The 22,109-nt window shown below is 42.4% G+C and overlaps 1 protein-coding gene across 1 annotated transcript in view; it reads left to right on the plus strand.

Moving 5' to 3' along the window:
* The window catches only part of SYN2 (synapsin II), a 191,027-nt gene extending 169,212 nt beyond the window's left edge, over positions 1-21,815 (plus strand). The window contains exons 11-13 of the mRNA XM_066557968.1: positions 13,093-13,153; positions 16,892-17,153; positions 20,801-21,815. Of these exons, the coding sequence (XP_066414065.1) occupies positions 13,093-13,153; positions 16,892-17,153; positions 20,801-20,936 (459 nt within the window). The 3' untranslated portion in view covers positions 20,937-21,815. The remainder of the gene's footprint in view (positions 1-13,092; positions 13,154-16,891; positions 17,154-20,800) is intronic.
* The last annotated feature ends 294 nt before the right edge of the window (positions 21,816-22,109 follow it).

The raw sequence follows: 22,109 nt of genomic DNA on the forward strand, positions 1-22,109 counted from the left end.
ATTTTTCAAATCATGATCATTTGTTTTACCCCACACCATGCTGAAAATGGAACTTTATCTAGGAATATGAATTGAAAAGTTTTCCATTAACAAACCTGCTCCATTTGCAGGCAACAAAATTGTGGATTTTCCATATTTTCTCACCTCTTTGACTACTTTTGACAGATCTTTAGAGAACCCTCTTTCAAATTTTCCCTAAAAATCAAGAAAATAGCTTAAACCACCCCGTGACTCTGCTCTGGATTTGCAGGATCTGGCTGGTTCCTTGACCATTACATTTGTGGATAAAAAAATAAAAATGGTCAAACACCCACTCAGAGCTGCCTGTCAGGTCCTGAGGTGAATTGTGCTGGAGGAAATTCTGCAAAGAAATTGGCATTGTCATTGAGAATCCCCATAAATGCAAATGTTTATGGGTGTGTGAGCAGCTGAAGCTGAGGGAAATCCTGGTAGGGAAATGTCCATTCAATCCTGTTGCATTACCCATGAAAGAAGAAGGGATTTATTTCCTTCATGGAAGGGAAGAAGGAAGGAATATGTGCTCCAGAGGCACAATGTCCATGGCCTGATGACATCAAAGAGAGCAGAGCATTCCCAGCTACATCCTGGTTCTGTGTGCTGTCAAAGGAAGGAGTGGCCCAGTGCTAATAAACCAATTATAATCTGTGTATTCTCCATTCCCTGACCCTTTCCATGCTGGAGTTTATCCAGTTTGATTGTTCCATGTGCAGAGAGAAAATTGAACCACACGTGGACATAGTGTAAATAACAAAATGTGAATTCCAGAGAGAAAATCAATCCATCAGCAAACTCCCTGTTCCTGGATGTCCATAGGATCAGCCACAGCTCTTTCACTTCCATCTCTTGGATTTAGTAGGATTTTGAAAGGAAAACACTTCTGATGAGCAGCAATTTACTTCCAGTCACTGCAGTTTTTATGATGACCAGAAAATGCAGTTATTTGGTTTGATCTTAGCTGAAGGGACCACATTTTATTGGGAATGATCCCCTCATGGAGTTATTTGGAAATGGAGTCCAAAAGGACTTTTGGTCCATAAAATTCCTTTTAAATCATAGTCCTTGGTAAGATAAATTACATTTCTTATTAAAATACTTACAGGGTTCTTGTGGATGCCTTCCTAAACATATTGGTAGAGAATCTAAACCATTGGCATCAAAACTCACAAAGAGCAAAGAAAAATATTGCTGGGGCACAGAAATCACACAGCCTGAAATGCAGCACGTTCCAAAGGTTATTTCAGTCAAAAGCCATTCTGAAAACTATCGGGTTTGCTGGAGATGGTGCCCCCTCACTGCAGTATTTTGGTTATTTGCATCCCAGCGACACCTTGTGGCTTCTCTTCTGCAATATGTGACTTGGGGAATAAATAGAATAAATCTATTCTTTATTATTACACTGTATTACGTCCTATTCCATAAGCTCTATCACATTAAAATCTATTTTTCTGTATATTTTACAAAGCAAAAATGCTCCATACTCGAAAATTTTTCATCATGTTACTGTGATGCATTTCTTTCTTATTTTTTATTATTCTTTTAATATGGAATATATTTTATTTGGCTACATTAATGTGCACATAAATAACTGTATATATATATATTTGTGTGTGTGTGTGTGTATATACACACACACAAATGTTTATCCTTGTGTGCTTATTTTGATCAAAAGGGGGTTTTAAACTCTTCATTTTTATGTTAGTGAAAATAAAAGAACAGCTGTTACTCCTTTAGGTCCCAATATAAACACAGGGAATTAAGAAAAGCTGCAGAAAATAAACAAGTAGGAGCCTGAGCTCACCACAGCCTTGTAAAAGGCCACATTTAGGGCACAGTAAAATTTATTTATCACAAGTACAAAGTGATGGAAGGGGTTTTTTTTCCTACACTGAGGTTATTTGTCCACCTTTGAACACGACCCCAGCTGGGGCAGGTTCTGCATGAGAGGGACAGGGGCCCAAGAGAGGCAGGACCCAGCTGGAGCTGCTGCATGAGGGATGGTCATGGATCCAAAACAGTCCCTGTTTCATTAACAAAGTTTGATTTATTTTAAGCATTTGAACTCCACATGCAGGTATTGCAATGTATCAAAACCACAAAGTTCATGCTGGAAAATAAACCTTGAACCCTTGAATATTGATAAGGACACAACACATAAAGAACTGAGCAGGAATTTTACTGATGGTGAAAGTGGAAATAATTGGTTTCAAATCCTTCCTGACCCCCTGCACCAGCAGATGGAGTGAGAGCCAAGGGAGCTGCTCAGAGCTGGGTTTGAGTCTCAGGTAAATAACTGGGGATAAATCTGTACAAACTCTGGGATTTTACCTGTGATTGTATCCATAAAAGGAGGGTGATTTAATCAGAACACTGATAATGGGTATCCTGCTCAGCTTGGTTCAACTTGCCAAGAAATAACCAAGGGTGCCCTTCTGAAGGGATCTGATGGCCTTAAGATTATAGGAAAATACACTAAGGGTCATCTATGAAAGGCTTTGGGTTATTTGGTCAAAATTTCCACTGACATTAACAGAAATTTGACCAAATTAAATGAAGTTTTCTGGGTGTACCCCGATTTTTTTTTTTAATTTCTGAGTACTCTATATTGAATGCCTATCACCAGCAGTATACCTGGAAAAATAAATGATTTCTGCAGAAAAGCCAACAAAGCTTTGTAAGATAAAAATTTGCCCACAAAGCTTGGTTAGAAGAGAATCCCAAAGGAAAAAGCCCCTGACAGGGTCAGGCTTCAGGCCCAGGAGGATTTGGATGATCTCAGTTGTCTGTAGGATCCAGTGCTTCAGCCTTAGTGCTGATTTTTTAATTCAGAAAGCCACAAAGCACTGATAAAACTGAAAAACAAAACAATTATTATACTTAACCAATACTTTTCCACATTTCTGTTAAACATAACAACATGAACATTCTCTTTTTGTCTTCATTGACACAACAAAGTGATGATTTTCCTAACTTTTTATTACCTCCTACCAGATGATCTCCTGATCATCTCCCAATCTTCCAGTGGTGTTGGGAATTCTGACACTCCGTGGTCCCTCCCCTCAAGAAAAAGAAAATATTTGGGATTTAAAATAACCCTGAGCCCACCAGGATGGAGAAGCCTGTCTGTTCTTGGTAGACTTCTGTGAGAAGCAGCTTTTTGGTCCCATAGGAGTTCTTTTGGAAAGTGCAGGAATTCTCCTCATTCCATTCCAGAGCAAAGCCCATCCTTTTCCAAGAGAGAGCCAGGGCAGCAGTGAGCCCATGGCCCCAGGGCAGGGAAAAGCTGCCCCAGACACAAACAGGGCAGCCCAGGCTGGACCCCTCTGTTCTGTCCTGGTGCTGTCATTACTATCATAGACAACATCCTTTGTTGGGTATTTTATAATTATTTTATCTTATTTTTCATCTATTTTTACTCTCTGATTGTTTATTTAAGCTGAACCTCACAAAATTCCTTTTTTTTTGGAGGCTTTTCCTTGCTCTCCTTTCCTTTCCCCAACATGGTGGGTGTGTTTCCTCTCTACTTTTTTTTTTTTTTTTTTGGTTATTATTCCCTGTCTCCACTTGACTTTTTTGTTTGATTTCTCTGACCTTTAAATCATACCCAGTTAAGCAGAGGGGGTTGGCTTTTCTCCATGTTTAACTTGCAGGAATTCTGCCCCTCTCCCCAGAAATCCCTGCCATGGTTTATTTTCACTAAAGACCACGTGTGTCAAAATCTTTAAACAAGGAGAAGCACCAAGAGAAATTATGGAAGAATCCAAAGCCAGAGCAGCTCATTTTCAACTTTTCTTGATTTTTCCATAGAAAAAAAAATAATAAGCAGCCCTCACACACAGCCACACTTCCAGCTCTGGAATGTGGGGATGGACTTGTGGAGCTGCCAGCAGAGCAAACTTGTGTTCAGCTGCTTCAAAATCCCCCTCCAGCACCTTTCAGCTTCTAACAGAGACTTTTCAGAGCTCAGAGCAGCCCTAAAGCTCCTGTGTGTGTTTGAGGGCAGCAGCAGCACCATGAGGAGCAAGCAGAGGAGCTGTGGATGGTTGTTGGGTCTGGTTCTCACCAGAGCCCTGAAATTCACTTTTATCTGGGGACAGCTCAGGTGTCTTTCCCAGTGCCTTTTTTCTGTGCCCCCTCCCACTCCACTGTGATCCTAAAACACAAAAATGGGGGTTCTCAGACTGGGCTTGAGGCTGCTCCAGCATCTTTTTTCCAAATTCTCTCATTTCCAAGGATAAACTTCAGCTCTGAGTGGATCCAGTACCGATGGATCTCTGCAAGGTGAACTTGTGCAGCCTTTAAGCTCCTCCTGTTCATGCAAGGATCTCTTGCCATCCCACATTTCAAAACAGCCATAAAAATAACCTTCTGTCTGCTAAAACTGGAGGAGCAGACACATCACAGCATCACCCACAATCCCTGGGCTCAGGGGTCAAAACTTCCTCACAGTTCCAGCCCTCAGCACAGGATTTTGGCACTTCCAGCCCCACCTGACCCACTGAGAATGGGGAGATTCCTCTGTATGCTGGGAAAGGTGAGACAAATCCACCTTGCCAGTCACAGGATGTCCTCCTGCATCTCCTGGAGCCTTTTCCCTGCTTTTCCATGTTTTGGAGCTCTTGCCCTGCTGCGAGCTCCCTTCACACCCAGTGTCAGCACACGGGGGAGCTCGCTGCCATCCCAAATTCCCTCCCTGTTTTTGGCTTCTCCTGGAAACAGCTGCCTAAAAGCTGCTGTGCCACTGCGTGGCTTCACTGCCCCCTGCTCCAAAAGCACAAGGGGAAATCGGATTTCTTCAAGCAGTAAAAGAGCTGAAGATGAAATTCCAAAAGCATCCTCGTCCATTGCAATTATCGCCTGGTTCTGGAAGGAAGCAGAAAGCTTCCTTAGCTGATGGCACTTCAGAAATGCATTTTCCCTGAGAAGCTTCTTTAGAAAGCTCATCAAACTGAGAGATGGGGTGATTTTTTGTGCAGCAGGATAACAGAAAGTAGGGCTGGAAGGGACAGTGGGAGCGGAGCTGTTCCAGTATCTCAGGGAAAACGCTGAGTGTCCATGAGAGCAGCACTGAGCTCCTGCTGGGTGCTCACCTGCCCTGAGCCACCTGCCCTGCTGGGAGCATCCCTGCCCAGGTGGAGCAAAAAAATATTCTTTAGGAAAAAAAAAAGGTCCTGAAAGTCCCTTCCAACCTAAAGCATAAAAATCTATGATTTTATGATTTTTAAGACTGATTCAAGAAGGAAGCTGTTGTCTGGGAAGTAATTCGTTATCTAGTAATGGAAAACAGTCTGTAAAAACAAAGTTAGAATACTCTTTAATGTTTGGGGGTTTTTTAATCCCTCTTCAATGCATTTTTTAAATACTATTTCAAGTAAAAGTCTCACTGTTAACTTGTTCTCTGCTCTGAGCAGGCATTTCCTACCCACTCAGGGGAAGCCCCTTGACAGGTTTTGCAGAGGTTCTTTGGAAACTTGGTTGGGCAACAACAAAAGCTGCTCAAAGTTTGGGAATTCTTTATCATAACTTCAACATGAAGCAACCCCAGGCTAGCCTCATTTTTGCTGAGTGTGTTTTGCACACAGATTCCCTCAGTGCAGAAGGGCAAGGCTGGACAGGGCACTCCAAAATTGTGTAAAAATCAGGAGAGAACTCTCCTCTTGCTTTCCCCCTTGCACAGGCAGCAGGAAGGTGGATTTTTAAAATCTCATCTCTCCATTGTAGCTGTTTCTCTCAGTCCACAGGGAATATAAAAAACAGCAAAATCTTTATTGTGGGAAATGGATTTGTAGAGAGTTTTCAGGGCTTGACACAGTATGTATTTATATGTAAACTTTGAGATAAGAAATGTTGACTTAGAAATGCTCTAAAATAGGACAGATTTGAAAGAGAAATAGATTTAGAAAAACAGTTTGAAAGGATGGTTTTGTAAATAAGACTAGATATTTTAGAGAAATAAAACTATGAAAGATGCATTGTAGTAAGACCTATGAGGAGTAATTTTAGATTATTAACTTTAAAGTATCTACAGCAAAAAGCTAACAAACTGAGAAACACTGATAGTGTTTTGTAATTAGGAAATAGCTTCTAATTATAGTAGTGTTAATTATAACATCTGTATTGTCTCACCCTTCTCATGAGACTGAAAATGGAATGAAAGTTTTTAAAACACCTCTCAGTTACCCCATCTCTGGGTAGAACAAAGCCTAACCCAACATTTCAGGTGCTGTTCAGTGGCCCAGAGTGGGGCAGCTGCACCTCCTGGGCAGAGCCTCCTGCTCCAGGGGAAGCTCTGAGCCAGGAAAAGCCCCAGCCCCGCTCACTGCACGCTGAAGGGACAAAGCAGGAGGCTACAAGTCACTGAGAAATTCTGTATTTTTGGAGGTTCCACTTCAGGATTTCACTGCTTTGCTAAATTACACAGCACGGGCTTATTTGCAGCCCAGTTTTATTCAATTTCTATGCATTTCGTCTTGGTTTGCTTTGGCCTTTGGCTTGAAACTGCCCCCAGTTTCTGTTCATAAAACCCCTTTATTTTACTAAACTAGGCAGATAGGTTCTTCCAAAGGCTGCACTGAGTTGTGAGGAGATTCTGAGGTTTTCATGGCACAAATCATTCCCATTAGATTTCAGTTACTGAGTCAGCTCTGCCTTTGTGACAGATTTATTTCTTATTATAGAAGAAATCATAATTAAAATTATAATTTATATTTTATAATAATATAGTTATATTAATATTGTATTATTGACATAATTATAATATCTTTATATATAATATAAAATATATGATATAATATAATATAATATAATATAATATAATTAATTAATATAATATAATATGCAAATAATATGGTATTATATATTATATATTATATATTATATATTATATGAATAATATAATATTATATAATAGATATTATTTTTAGTAATTATATTATTATTAAAATTATTATGAATTTTATTTAGCTCCACCGATCAATGTCATTCTTTCTTTAGGATATTTTGGCCCCACAGTTTTCCAGCCCTGCATCATCTACAGGTTTTAGTAGCACACACCTATTTTTTTGTGCCAACCTAATTAATTAATAATCTACTTGAGTTCTGCATCCCACTAATGTCCTTCCCAGTATTTTTTGTTCAATAACTGCTTCTTTCCTCAGCAGACAATTCCTTAGCTCAAAGCAATATTAGTGCTTTACCTTCCCCAGTAACTTGGCTATTCCCAATTTTTACAGACCTGGTTTTGCATTCTGTATTTCATGAGTCAGCTGGTTTTCATTTCTGAGATGAAGAACGTTGCATTTTTACCTGCATCTCATTTTCAGCTTTTATCCCACCTGCCATCTTGCCCTTCCTCCTGTGTTTATCATCATCTATAACACTTCAAACACTCATTTACTGTTTACTCTCCACTTAAACTCTCTCGATGACCTCTCTCCTCAGCAAAAACATTTTTTCTTAGTTCTCTTTTTACTTAAATGTTTTACTATTTATTCCTGTTCCTTTATGAGCTCTAACTCAGCTCATATTTTGGCAGCTCTCAATTTATCCCTCTCTCCTTCTTGACCTGAAAAACATGGCTTTCCCCTCAAATATTGAAATACCTATGAAAAGCTCCTGTCCTTGCATTACAAAGAAAACCAAACGAGACCCAAAAACAACTCTACGTGCTCCAAGTACAGTTCACAAAGGCTTCAACCTCAGCCAAATCCAAATCAATTTTTGCTGGGACTCTGTTTAGCATCTCTTTTGCCCAAGGGCTATTTCCCTGCCAAGTTGCTGCTTTTGCTCCCACCCATTTCAACATTCTTCAGACCGTTCAAAATTCAAGTGTCTGTGAATCCAATCTGCAGTTATATAAAGGTAGAAAAAGAGGTAATGCCTTGATCAAACCCTGATGCAACTTATTTGAAGAATAAAAAGCTTTTTCTACCGGTTCTACCCCTAAAACTCCAAAGAGACAGTTTCAGGTAAGTGTGGAAAGGAAGGAAGTGCCACAGGGACATCTCGAGACATTTACATTCTAGATAATTAGTGAGGTTTGTGCTCTGGCTGTAATTAGCCAATATTCCCAAAAGTCATTATGCAGCCAAATCCTCACTTGTTCTACCCAGGGCTGAGAAATCCCTGGAGTGGATTTGCAGCATTCATGGAGGCTTCCCCAAGTGAAGCTGGATTTTTGGGGGGCAGTTGTATAAACAGCAAACCCCTGTGAGCAGGAGAGCCCCTTCAGGCACCCCACAGATTGCTCCTGTCAACAGCAAACCCCTCCTCCTTGGGAATTTGGGTGGATGTGGAAATTATGTTCCACAAGGTGAAAACCAAAGGGGCTCCTCCTGCCATCAGCCACCACACCTCACTCAGGTAATCCTAAACCATCCCAGGCACACTCCTGTACCACTGAGTCTGCCCTAAACCGTCCCAAACACACTCATGTACCACTGATTCTGCCCTAAACCATCCCAGGCACACTCCTGTACCACTGATTCTGCCCTAAACCATCCCAGGACACTCCTGTACCACTGAGTCTGCCCTAAACCATCCCAGAGACACTCCTGAACCACTGATTCTGCCCTAAACCATCCCAAAAACACTCTTGTATCACTGATTCTGCCCCAAACCATCCCAAAGACACTCCTGTGCTACTGATTCTGCTCTTTAGCTCCTAAACCATCCCAAAAACATTCCTGAACCACTGAGTCTGCCCCAAACCATCCCAAAGATTCTCCTGTACCACTGATTCCTCTCTTTAGCTCCTAAGCCATCCCAAAAACACTCCTATAGCACTGATTCTGCCCCAAACCATCCCAGGACACTCCTGTACCACTGATTCTCCTCTTCAGCTCCTAAACCATCCCAAACACACTCCTATAGCACTGATTCTGCCCCAAACCATCCCAGAACACTCCTGTAGCACTGATTCTGCCCCAAACCATCCCAAAGATTCTGCTGTAACACTGATTTTGCCCTAAACCATCCCAAAAACACTCCCATACCACTGATTCTGCTCTTCAGCTCCTAAACCATCCCAAAAACACTCCTGATTCTGCCTTAAACCATCCCAAAGACACTCTGTACCACTGATTCTGCTCTTCAGCTCCTAAACCATCCCAAAGACACTCCTGATTCTGCCCTAAACCATCCCAAACACACTCCTTTTGCACTGATTCTGCCCCAAACCATCCCAGGACACTCCTGTAGCACTGATTCTGCCCTAAACCATCCCAAACACACTCCTGTACCCCTGATTCTGCTCTTCAGCTCCTAAACCATCCCAAACACACTCCTGTACCCCTGATTCTGCTGTTTAGCCCTGAGTATCCAAATGAGGACCCGTGCAGGGCCATTTTCCATAATAAAATCCTACATTCAACCCTTGCTCCCTGCAGTTTTTGAACCCAAAACCCTGCATTTAACCCTTGGTCCCTGCAGTGTTTGAAGCCAGCCTGCCTTCAGATCAGTTTTATTCCAAAACATGTTTGTGCTACAAGAAGGTGGTAGGGAGGGTGAATGTGGAGGCTGGGCAGCAAAAGAAAACAGAAAATCAGCAAGAGGGGTGAATCCATGAGCAGGACAGGTCTGGTCCAGCACCTCTGCTCAGAGAGGAGCTCCCCCAGCTGCTCTGGCAGCACCTTGCAGAGGTGAGAAGAACAGTCTGCAGCTCATCTGCCAGCAACTGGGGCTCCAGAAGGAGCCTGGATTGTATTAAAGGCCTTGGCTCAGGGCAGCAATCAAGGCTGGTTGAAAGCCTGCCTTTAATAGCAAGTATCAAGGTTCTGACTGTCTGAAAGAAAGGCTCTTGGAAAGGGCTGGATTACTACAGACCATTGAAAAACCATGAGTAAGATTTCTCAATTAGGAATGTAATGCTAATTAGACTTTTTGGGTCAGCCTGGGTGGGTTGGCTAATTAGCCAAAGTAATATACCCATGTGATTGGCCTGGAGTGTGGGTGAGGTTCCTGGAAGCACCAGGTGATATCTGGTGAAAAAAAAAAATAAAATAAAAAAAAGGATGTGTGGGTGGTAAAATCAGGACAGCTGCAGTCAGTGACTGAGGAGGGGGAAATACACCTTCAGCAGGGAATGCACTGCAGAGGGAGAGCTGAGGAAAGGATTAGGGAGCTCCTACAATGTTTATTGAAAGCTTGCTTTGGGATAAAATCATTTCTTTGGGAGATGAGAGATATGCAGATTGCGTAAGGGCTGCCGGTGCCGTGTCAAGGCAGTGCAGTTGTGTGCTAGAGCCTGAGACATTTCAGAGGCAGAACAAATGGCAGGTTTGCTCCAGCCTCGGGGCATGGGGCAGCCAGGGGCCCTGCAGGGCTGTTCCAACCTTACAGTGCACGTGTTTTCAACTGCCAGCCTGTGTTTCTAAATCAAACACCAGTTTGACCTGCACAGCCTTTTGTTTTAGTGGAAAAAGGATAACACCCATATCCTCCCTGGGCACCCTGTGCCACTGCAGAGAGCTCCAGGCTGTGGCCCTTGGGAAGGGTAGGGAGCCCATCAGGTGCTAATCATGACAATCACAATTATTAAACCTGGAGTGTGCTTTCTAACAAAGTCACGTGGGCTGCTTGGGACTCCAGCAAGAAACCCTTGGGGTTCCTGCAGCTCACTCCTGGTGGTTTCCCTTCCAGAGCTCTGTGCTCATCCCAGTGCCCAGCAGCAGTGAGGGGGGCCAGGAGCTGCATCCCAGCCCAGGGACAGGCCAGGAGCTGCACCCCAGCCCTGGGACAGGCAGGAGCTGCATCCCAGCCCTAGGACAGGCCAGGAACTGCATCCCTGCCCTGGGAGAGGCAGGAGCTGCATCCCAGCCCTGGGAGAGTCATCCCAGCCCTGGGACAGGCCAGGAGCTGCTCATCCCAGCCCTGGGAGAGTCATCCCTGCCCTGGGAGAGGCAGGAGCTGCATCGCAGCCCTGGGACAGGCAGGAGCTGCATCGCAGCCCTGGGAGAGGCAGGAGCTGCATCCCAGCCCTGGGAGAGGCAGGAGCTGCTCATCCCAGCCCTGGGACAGGCAGGAGCTGCTCCTCCAGCCCTGGGAGAGGCAGGAGCTGCATCCCAGCCCTGGGACAGGCAGGAGCTGCATCCCAGCCCTGGGAGAGTCATCCCAGCCCTGGGAGAGTCTGGAGCTGCACCCCAGCCCTGGGACAGGCAGGAGCTGCTCATCCCAGCCCTGGGACAGGCAGGAGCTGTATCCCTGCCCTGGGAGAGTCTGGAGCTGCACCCCAGCCCTGGGACAGGCAGGAGCTGCATCCCAGCCCTGGGACAGGCAGGAGCTGCATCCCAGCCCTGGGACAGGCAGGAGCTGCACCCCAGCCCTGGGACAGGCAGGGGCTGCTCCTCCAGCCCTGGGACAGGCAGGAGCTGCTCCTCCAGCCCTGGGAGAGTCTGGAGCTGCTCCTCCAGGGCTGCTTTCAGCTCCCCCCTGGGCTGGTGCCCTGCTCCCCAGGCAGCTCCTGGTGCCCAGGCAGATCCTGCAGGGACTGGTACCCCCAACACTCTGCCCAGGGCAGCCCAGCAGCTCCTGCAGCAGCCTCTGAACATCCCAGCAAGGAGGGAAACAAAAGGAGAGGACTCCAACCCACACTAAAGCTGATATTTTATGGTGGCTTTATCTTTCCTTACAAAAGTTTCTTATTTTCTACACATCCTCACCCTTTAGTGATGCTAAGAGAGGACTCCAACCCACACTCTAGCACTCTGACATTTCCTGGTGGCTTTATCTTTTCTTACAAAAGTTTCTTATTTTCTACATACCCTCACCTCTTTAGTGATGCTCATCAGGCACTGTGGAACTGGCTCAGGTAAATCAAGGAGCACAGTTTATGAGGATCAGTTTTTACTCCTCATTTGGGCTCCTGCAGGTTGGTAATGCTGACTAATGAGACTTTTGGAGCTGCCCTGTGTCCTTTTATTTATGCAGCTAAAGCAGACACAGCAACTTGCAGCAGCTGCATGCACTGGAGGGCTCTTGTGCCATTTAGAACTCCACAGCTGCATTGCTGGGCAGGAATTCAGAGCACTAGGAGCAAGATTTATTCTGTAAATAAAGTACTAGGAGCATGATCAAATAAAAATCTATCAGAAAAAACCCAGTAAGCTCTGCAAGAAACACGTTTAATTGATTTTGCATTTGCTCTTTAATAAATTCTGCATTTTTTTCCTCTTGACAGATGGCAATTTGATTTCTGGATCCTTAAAAAAAAATCCTAAGCTATTACCTACAATGATTTAACATCTTTCACATTTCAAAATGTTAGAGATGGGCCTAAGACAAAGTTTGGATTCAAATACTCCTGTTCCCAGAGGATGTTCTGCTCCAAGGTTTTGGTTCAGGCCCATCTTTTCCTTTCACAAGTATCCATGTGAAAAGGATGCTGCCAAATCAACCTCCTGTTTTGAAAAGTGAAGTATCACATGTGTTTCTAATAACATGTCAGATGGAGAAGCATGAAGTCATTTCAATTATTTTTATTATTTGTCTGTGGTTTTTGCTTTCTTCTTTCATTTTGCTTAGCAAAACAGTGAAGCTGGAGCAGCCCACCTCCCTCCCCACTTACAGCCAGCAAATCAAAGTGAAACTATCAATGGCAAAACTCCTGCTGTGCAAATGCTTCAGGATACAAGTGAACATAATTAAAAATCAATTATTTCTTAAATTACACAAAGGTATCTGTTGAAATCCATTTCCTATTCAGTCTGTCCTAAAAAAAAAAAAGAGAGAGAGAGCAGATGCATTGAAATACAAAAAAATGGTTGCTGGTGCTGGGAACTGAGGATAAAGTCCTTCCCCAGATGGAGGTAAGGCTGGGAAGGCACTCCCTGCATCCTCATCACATGCTGCAAAGGGAAAACAATTTTTATAAGAGCTCAGCCTTGGACCAGCCCAGGATTCATATTTCATGTCAGGCAGCAACTAAATTAAAAAATAGTGTCTGGAAGAAATTTAAAGTATATGTTCAGCCCCACCAATAAAGAGTTTTCTAATGAAAATAAAGACAAATTAGTGGAAAATTGGAACCGAGCTACTCTAATTTTTTTTTTCTCTTCTGTTTTCAAATGTATTTTCCAGAGTGGATCACTAAAGGAGCCAGAGCCAAACAAAGTCCCACCTCAGCGACCACCACCTCAAGGTTGTTTACAGTACATTCTCGACTGTAATGGCGTTGCAGTAGGACCAAAACAAGTCCAGGCTACTTAGATAACTGAGACCAAAAGCAAGGGTTAAAGCAAAACTGAAAAGTGAAAAACAAAACAAAACCCAATTGAAATCAGAGAAACAAACAATCTGAATGCAAGCATCCCAGTTTTGTTCAGTTTGCCATTGTTTCAGTGCTGACCTGGACTGTGTTTTTTCTATGCAGTGTCAACTCTCCCGTCTGGTTGTTTCCTTGTTCCTGTCTGTGCGTGTAATGCTTTCCAACCTTCCTCTGTAAACTCGTGATTGCAGGGCTGCTGTCAACAGTGTACAAAGAATGTGCCTCTCTAGAGCCCAGTGCCATGTACACCCTGGATGGTTAGACAGTATTTCTGGATATTTGATATTGTTCAGTACAATCCCCCCGAGGTGCAAGCCCCCTGTCCCTTTGCTTACTCTGTGAGTGTGTGCACACTGTACTCATAGCCTTTATTTTTCTGTGCGTGTGCATGACCAATAGGTAGGTGATCCAGATATATTTTTAAAGTCTAGATTAGGATTTGCTAGTGAGGCTTTTTATTTATAATTTTATAAAGTTTATTAACCTTTGAGTTTTACTTCTATGCGAGTGGAAGTCTGCTATTTTGGTGACTCCATAAAATACAGTTCTTCCCAAGGAATATTTAAAATATCTTCTATTTTACATACTGGTATTCATATTTTTAGTAATTCTGCATTAAATTATTAGCTACAAAGCTATGTAAATGGGCCACCTATGTGCAATATCTCAGTGAAAGTGTGAGTATTTAATGTATCCTGTTTCAATTAAGTAGTACCTTTTGTTGTCATTCTGAATTAGTAATCTATGGAGATTTTTAATGAAAACTAATGCAAATACTTTCAAAAAATCTTATACTTACCTAAGATTTAAATCCCAGGTTATTTGGTGAGAAGTACCTCAAGGACTGTTAAACTTCCTGTAAGAGCTCATTTCATTGCAAATACTGAGAAGTGAGGGGATGGCAGACCAAGGTACCTTTAACCAGCTGAGGATCCTGGGTTAGAAAATGCAAGGCAAAAAATATCAGTGGTTTTCTTTACCAACTCAGGTCTCCTATTTTACACCTGCAAGTTTCCAGAGAGCTGTAAAGAAAATCCAGTCCCAAGGTTATCCACATAAATAGGGTTTCTAAGAACTGCTTGGCATCGAACGTGCAAAAGGACTTGAGGTGCCTGACAACTGCTAGATTTTCTGTAGGTAAATTCTTTGTGATTTTTACATGAGCAGAGCTCCACAGGCAGGCAGTTAATCTGCTGGGAGAAATCTAGCCTAGAATCACAAGCTGCACGCTGCTGGCATACCAGAAAGCTGAGTTGCAAGCGAGCCACAAAACTATAATTTTCATCTTGAATATGTACAAAGATGAGTAGTGGCCATTAGTTTAGTGCAAACAATTATGTTTAAGGGGAAAACAGCCTGATGTTCTACGTCTGTTTTCCCTACAAACACTGGAAAAAGTTATCAGTGAGTCTCATCATTCTTAGTGTTTCTTTTATTTGTACGAGCTGGCTGGTGAGATGAGAATTAAGGTATGCATTATTAGCTATTTAAATGTTTGTGGTAAGTGCTACTGTTTACTACCTATCAGTAAATTACATGAATATTTTGCTTTAGTGATCAGCATTTGTCTGGGTCAGTGGTCGTTCCAACGATGGCATTGGCTATTTTGTTCTATGTCAAGGAAATCCCACCCAGAAATCAGGTTCACAAATCCTTTCCTCCAGACACCCTAAAAGAGAACAAACCATACTGCCCTGGGGTGGAGAACTGAATCTGATGGCCGATTTTCCTTGCAAGCAGTTGGTATTTTTTGCATGGAGTAGTGCCAGTATTCACAAGTGCTTTTCACAGGACATTTGTGTGTTTTGTGTGTGTGTGTGTGTGTGTGTGTGTGGAAGACCTGGGTGTCTCAGACAGGATTCCAGCCTGTTCCCTGGGAAGGATTCGCAGGGGCACACACAATTCCTACATCCCACAGCCAAGAAACAAGCCAAGATGTCTCTCTGCATGTCAGCATGCTTAGGTGCAATATTGTGGGTAACAGGGAACAGATGTTTTACAGTGTAGGCTTAATGTTCAGTTCTGTTGAGTTATTTTTGGTAAAAGTTTCTTTCATGATTGTTGCCTTTTGTACAACCCAGCTGCAAGAAAGTGAGCAAACACTGGAAATGTGACAGCAGTATATCTTTTATGTGAAATCTCTTGTACAGCTTAATGTGCAATAAAAGAAAGTTATATCTGTCTTCAGTGTAAAGTTTCTGGCATTCAAGCCTGTACGTACAAGTGCGGGAAAGAAACCTTTCTGGTTTTCAATATTGAGTGAAAGGAGACTAATAAGAAAAGGCTCCTTATTAAGATGTTGCAAGACCATGTTATCACCTTCAAATATTTCCTACAAAAGTGGTTCAAATTAATAAACAATGAAGGCACATTCCTTAACATTCAGTACGTGCTATTTATCTTTCTACACCACAACACACTGCTACAATTGTGTTAAAACTCACTGAGGCATCAGCACGTGCTGTCCTCACACACACACACTGGAATTCATGTAGTAAGGGGAAAGTTAACTGTAAAAGCAATTTGAAAACAACAACAAAAAAATAATGTATTGCAAGAGTACATCTAGATATGATGGTTTGCTTTGAGAGACTTGAGCAGATTAAGTGTTTTACTTGCACTAAATATCTATGCAAGACTAAAAATTCCCAGATATCCAGAAGGTCTAGCTCAGTTGTGTTCTGTGGTATTTACAACAGCTCTTATCCTGAGTGAAGCACTGTACAAACAAACACTCAGAATGTCATCCCATCCTTTCTCCCCTCAAGTCAGATGTCCTGAGTGCATTTTCAAATGCAAGGGTTAAAATTCAGTTACAACAGCCATTCATCTAGAAAACCCCAGTCAGACCTGGGAGCTGAGATAAAAGCAGCAAGCCCTGATGTCTGACACAGCATTATTTCAGCCAGAAAGCAGAAAAAACCCCACTGGTGATACTGTGGAATCTTTCAGCCGTGGGTTGCACAGCCTGAGTCTCTCCTGCACGTGGTGGTTTCCCACTTCATGCAGTAGTTTGCCAGTGAAGTGCCTTCCTGGTAAAGCATTTGTAGTGACTTTCTTGTGTTTCTTGTAATGTTTTTGACATATCTCAAAAGAGATATGTCAAAAGAGGTTAAGTAAGTTATGAAAATATTTTCAACCAGCCAGAAAATTAGATTGTTTTACTGCTGTAAGAGTGAATCTAAGAGGAATATTACAGAAATGATTTTAAGACTCTGGAGGAAGAAAATATCTGCAATAACTACACAGAAAGTAGTGACTGTCTTGCTGAATTAGATATTGCTGCTCTGTTCAGTTACCTCACAGCCTCTCCTTGACTTGGGCCAAAACTGTTCTGGGTGTAACTCCATTGATTTGGTTTGAAGTCAGTACCTGGGATAAATGGGGTGCTATTTAGCAGTTTTAAGGCTGATTCATGGGGGGCTCCAAGCAAGTTCCTCACGATTGTGAGCAGTGCTCTTGCCTCCCCGCGAGCACACGCGAGCAGGCTTTGACCTTGAAAGTAGAATTAATCACGTTGGAGAGGATGATTTTAAAGTGTTGGGTATGAAGTTCTAAATAAGGCCTCTTTGCAACTATAACATTATGAAGTTTTTCTTGTACTGAACCTAGGGGGCCCAGTGCAACCCCAAGGAATGCAATCCCAAAGCCAGGAGCCATTGCAGCCCCAGCGCGTGTTCCCCGCGGGGCAGGCAGCGAAGCCCGCAGCCTCGCAGCCCCAGCGCCCGCCCGGACCCACCACCCAGCAGCCTCGGCCCCAGGCCCAAGGTCCTCCCAGCTCCAGGTTATCAAAGGAAGCAGAGCCACAGCCACAGCCCCAGCCAGAGCCACAGCCTGCGCCACAGCAGAAGCCTCAGTCGCACCCGCAGCTTAAGTAAGAGTCGCTTTATCCGGGCTTCTTCTCTCCTCATGGCATAGATTCTGTCTGCTGGGGTTGGGGGGATGCTCTGACAGCCAGGGGGAAAATGAATGTGCTGTTCCCAAGTTTAAAAGGAGGTTAAACAGCTCAAAAAGCTTAATCCCTGGTAATGGAGTCAAGTAAACTGCTAGCGTAGTTCTAGTCCCAAGTCTAAAATGACTTTTTAGTCCCTGGTAATGAAGTCAAGAAAGCTAGCATTAGTTCTAATCCCAAATTTAAAACAAGGTGAAATACCTCAAAATGCTTAATCCCTAGTAATGGAGTCAAGTAAACTAGCATTAGTTCTAGTCCCAAGTTTAAAACAAGGTGAAATAGCTCGAAATGCTTAATCCCTGGTAATGGAGTCAAGTAAACTGCTAGCGTTAGTTCTAGTCCCATGTTTAAAATGAGTTTTTAGTCCCTAGTAATGGAGTAAAGTAAGCTAGCATTAGTCTAGTCCCAAATTTAAAGCAAGGTGAAATAGCTCAAAAAGCTTAATCCCTGGTAATGGAGTCAAGTAAACTAGCATTAGTTCTAGTCCCAAATTTAAAACAAGGTGAAATAGCTCAAAAAGCTTAATCCCTGGTAATGGAGTCAAGTAAACTAGCATTAGTTCTAGTCCCAAATTTAAAACAAGGTGAAATAGCTCAAAAACTTAATCTCTCGTAATGGAGTCAAGTAAGCTAGCATTAGTTCTAGTCCCAAGTTTAAAATGAGTTTTTAGTCCCTGGTAATGGAGTAAAGTAAGCCTCTAGTGTTAGTTCTAGTCCCAGGTTTAAAAGCAGGTTAAATAGTTTAAGAACCTTAGAGCCTGCTAATGGAGTAAAGCAAACTGCCAGGGCTATTTCTAGTCCCAGGTTTAAAACAAGGCTAAATAGCTCAAAAAACAGTCTCTGGTAATAGAGTAAAGTAAGCTGCTAGCATTAGTTCTAGTCCCAAGTTTAAAATGAGGCTAAATAGCTCAAAAAGCTTAATTCTGGTAATAGAGTAAAGTAAGCTGTTAGCATTAGTTCTAGTCCCAAGTTTAAAATGAGTTTTTAGTCCCTGGTAATGGAGTAAAGTAAGCTTCTAGTGATAATTCTAGTCCCAAGTTTAAGACAAGGCTAAATAGCTCAAAAAACAGTCTCTGGTAATAGAGTAAACCAAACTGCTAGCATTAGTTCTAGTCCCAGATTTAAAATGAGATTAAATAGCTCAAAAAGCTTAATCTCTGTTAATGGGAGTAAAGTAAGCTGCTAGCATTAGTTCTATCCTGAGCACCATGTAAAATTTAATCTGCCCATTGTGCAATTTCTGCCCTGGCCAGGTCTGAAAATCCATCATCTTTTGGTCTTTGTTTCCTCCTTTTGGTGCCACCGAGTCACGGGCTGGGTGTGATGTGAGCCTGCCCTCCAAGAGGAAGTCTTATCTGCTTCAACTTTTAACCTTGCAGTCACTGAGACAACAGATTCTGTTTCTAAAGGCACAGTCCAGGCTGGGTCATGTTGGACAGTGGCTGCCAAATTGGTTCTCTCTGCTGCCTGTGGTTGTGCAGAGGCATTGCCTGAGTGCTCAAGCCCTGCCCAGAGAAGGCTGCACAAAACTCAAAATAATAATAAAAATTTTTTTTAAAAAGTGGTTGTCCCACTTCTAGAAGGTTCCTTACTGATTTACACCCAGTAAGGAATATGGAAAAATCCCCCCTCAGAGCTCAAAGCCAGCCAACAGAAACCCCAGAGAGGCACCAGCAGAGCTCTGACACAACCATTGCCAGGAGAGTCTCAGACACATCTCCTCAGTCTGGGATGTACAAAGAGCTGCACAGAGGCTTTGTTTCCTCCCAGGAACACAGATCCCCTTGTTCCACCCACTCCTGTGCTAACACCAGTGGGAAACAACCCCGGGTCCTCCCTGAGCCCAGCTCAGTGCCAGAGACATGCTGGATGACAATATTGTGCAAAGAGGACAGAATTTCCCTTGCCTCCATGGCACAATGTATTTCTTTATTCTGTTTTCTGATCATAAACCTCAAATTGATTCCTCCATCATTTCAGATGATGGAGAATAGAGAGGTGGATTTTTTTTTAAGCAAGATGGAAATCAGTTTATAGTTCAAAACTTAACTTCTGACATTGAAGAAAAGCAGCTAAGAACAGTTCCAGGAGGACTCTGCCACATGCTGCTTCCCAGCTTTCTCCTTTTAGCTTTTTCTTCACATCTAGATTAATTTTTCTCTTCTCCAAATGGAAGAGTCTCTCTTTAAAATAAAATAACAAAGGAGAAATGAAAGTTTTTAAGATGCAAGCCATAATAAGAGCCGTTTTCTAACTTTCAGAAGCAGTTTTAGGTCCACACCAAGGCTCAGATCTCCTGCCTGTAGGATTAACTCTATTTGCATGTGTATGCTTTGTATTCACCCACATGCTGTTGCCTAACCTGTATGTACATGTTATTAATCTGTGAATAAATATTTAATTAGGCTACTTATTGTGTTACTAATCAAGTCAAGTGCTGCTTCCCACCCTCCCTCTTTCAGTGAGTACAAACAAACATTTATCAGTCTATTCTCATTAGCACAACTATAATTTATGAAAAACCTAAAACGCCTGCAGCACTGTTTGCTGTACATTATTAGTTTAGAAGGAGAGGAGCTGCAAACCATGAGGAGTCCGAGACAATCTGAATAAGGAAAGTGCTTCAGTTTTACCAGAGCCAAAACTGAAATCTATTGTGCTGAGATAAAAATGAAATCAGGTAACTCGTTTTACCCATGTAGGGATGTCTTTGTAAAAATAACTTATTAATGCCTTCTATTTCAATTCAAGCCTATTTTTTAGATGTTATTTTATCTGACAAGTCATGAGTTAAAGTCTTAGACTATAGCTATTTTCCTCCTTGTTTTCCTTGTAATGTTTTTCTTGCTTATGGGAACTTAGACCAGAGTTACACGACAGCACTAAGAATGGAGTAGCACTGCCAGGCACTGCCTATAGGAAAGAAAAAATAGATTTGATTTGGGGTGTTTTTTCAAAGATATAAAATGCCTTTAAGCCTCTATTAAGGCTCTAATGTTCAATACATCTAGACAAAGGGAGAGCACATTACAGTTTAGGATTCAAACTCTTGTAAAATACCTGATTTTTCTCTCTGCACAACCATTTGCAGCCTCACCAAAACACAATTATTTATCAATCCTGTTGGGTTGTGATTTGGATTTAGTAGCCAGGCCCACATTTTCTTCAAGGCTCTAATTTGCACCATCCAATTCAGATCTGCAGAAAGAAAAGAAAACACCATTGTGTTCCTTGAAGGAAATGTTATCCTCAAGCCTTACTCTCAAGTCAAAGGTGCAGAATTGTGTGGGACATAACAAAAATGGGTAAAAGCCAATTTTTGTCCAGCTTCAGGGACAAATCCAAGGGACAAGTCTGCTGGAGCTTGATTATCTGTTTGGTCTCACTTCTCCAAGGGGTTGTGGTTGCACTTGGTGTGCACCCAGTTATCCCATGGGATGCTGTGGAGGGAATTCCAGTGGGAATTTCTATGATTTCCTCTGCATTTCCCCTCCTCTGAATCCAAGTGTTGGGGGGTGGAGGCTGGGGGACAGCGTGACCATGCAGAATTGTTGTGTTTGTGTCTTGCAGCAAGTCTCAGTCCTTGACCAACGCCTTCAGCTTCACAGAGTCCTCCTTCTTCAGGTCGTCCGTGAACGAGGACGAGGCCAAAGCTGAGACCATCCGGAACCTGAGGAAATCCTTTGCCAGTCTGTTCTCTGATTAGCCAGCTTTGTGTAGAGTCTGAATGTCCCATAGGTTTTGTTCTCCCTGTGCCAGCACCCTTCTCTACTGTGCTCACTGTTGTACCAAGCAATATGTCCAACCTACAGAAACACAAATCAATAGCAGGAGGACTTTGGTGGGGGAGATGCCACGCAGGAACACGTGGAAAGCTCTGGAAAGAAGGAAGGGTTCCATTGCTCCCACAGAATGTCGGGTTCCAAGGTCCTTATCCATTGTAATTTTGTGGCCTTACTGTGACTGAAGTATATAATCCTATTTGAGACTCCTTTGTAGAATTGTGTTAATAAAGCATTGGGGAAGGGGTTCCTCCTGGCTTTGCCCATCCCCAATGCATTGCAATGCATGTGTATTTCGTGTGTAAATGTTTTGTACTGCAGAAGTATAGTCTTGACTTGTTCTTGCCTCCCAGACTCAGGAGGCCATTCACACCGACATTCTTGTCGAGCCACATAAATAATGTGAGAAATTGAAGCAGTTTCTTCCTCCTTATCCAATCCCTCCATCAGCTGGTTGTGGACTTCTGATGTATTGCTGGGAGTTATCAGTACACTATATGTCATAAATAGAGTGTATATGTACTACTGTATCTCCATGTGTCTATTTAAAGAATTTATTTCCAGACTGTAACCATAACTGGGTTTAGTTGCAAAGAATATGCATGATGTTACCCTTATTTTTGTGAACACCTTCTAATAAATGTAAAGTCCCATGCCTGATTTAAAAAAAAATGTCTTCTACAAAGCTTGTTTAGACATCAATATATATTGTCTATTTTGACTGATATCAAGAGGGTAGCTTTATGATTATAAACTATTTGGACACAAACTACAGCTGTAAGAAAATAAACTATCACAATGAATTCCTTTGTTGAATCAGCATTATAAAAAAATCCCTATAAATTGTAGGAATCACATTTACATTTTCTACTGAGTTGTGTGGTTTAAAAAAATTTTTTTCTGACTTCTGCAAACAGAATTGATGCCAGACTTTGAGGCAGTAGCAGCAGATTTTAACAAAAGTTATCTGAGTCAAACTGAAGAAGCTTTTTAGTAATCCCTAGATTACTCATTTCCAACTGATTTTCATGTCATTCTCAATCTCTTGTCATGAATTACATGCAATCCTTGCCAGGAAACAGTGCTGACAGAAGAAA

The sequence above is a fragment of the Molothrus aeneus genome, chromosome 12 (genome assembly GCF_037042795.1).
Source record: "Molothrus aeneus isolate 106 chromosome 12, BPBGC_Maene_1.0, whole genome shotgun sequence".
Lineage (NCBI taxonomy): Eukaryota > Metazoa > Chordata > Aves > Passeriformes > Icteridae > Molothrus > Molothrus aeneus.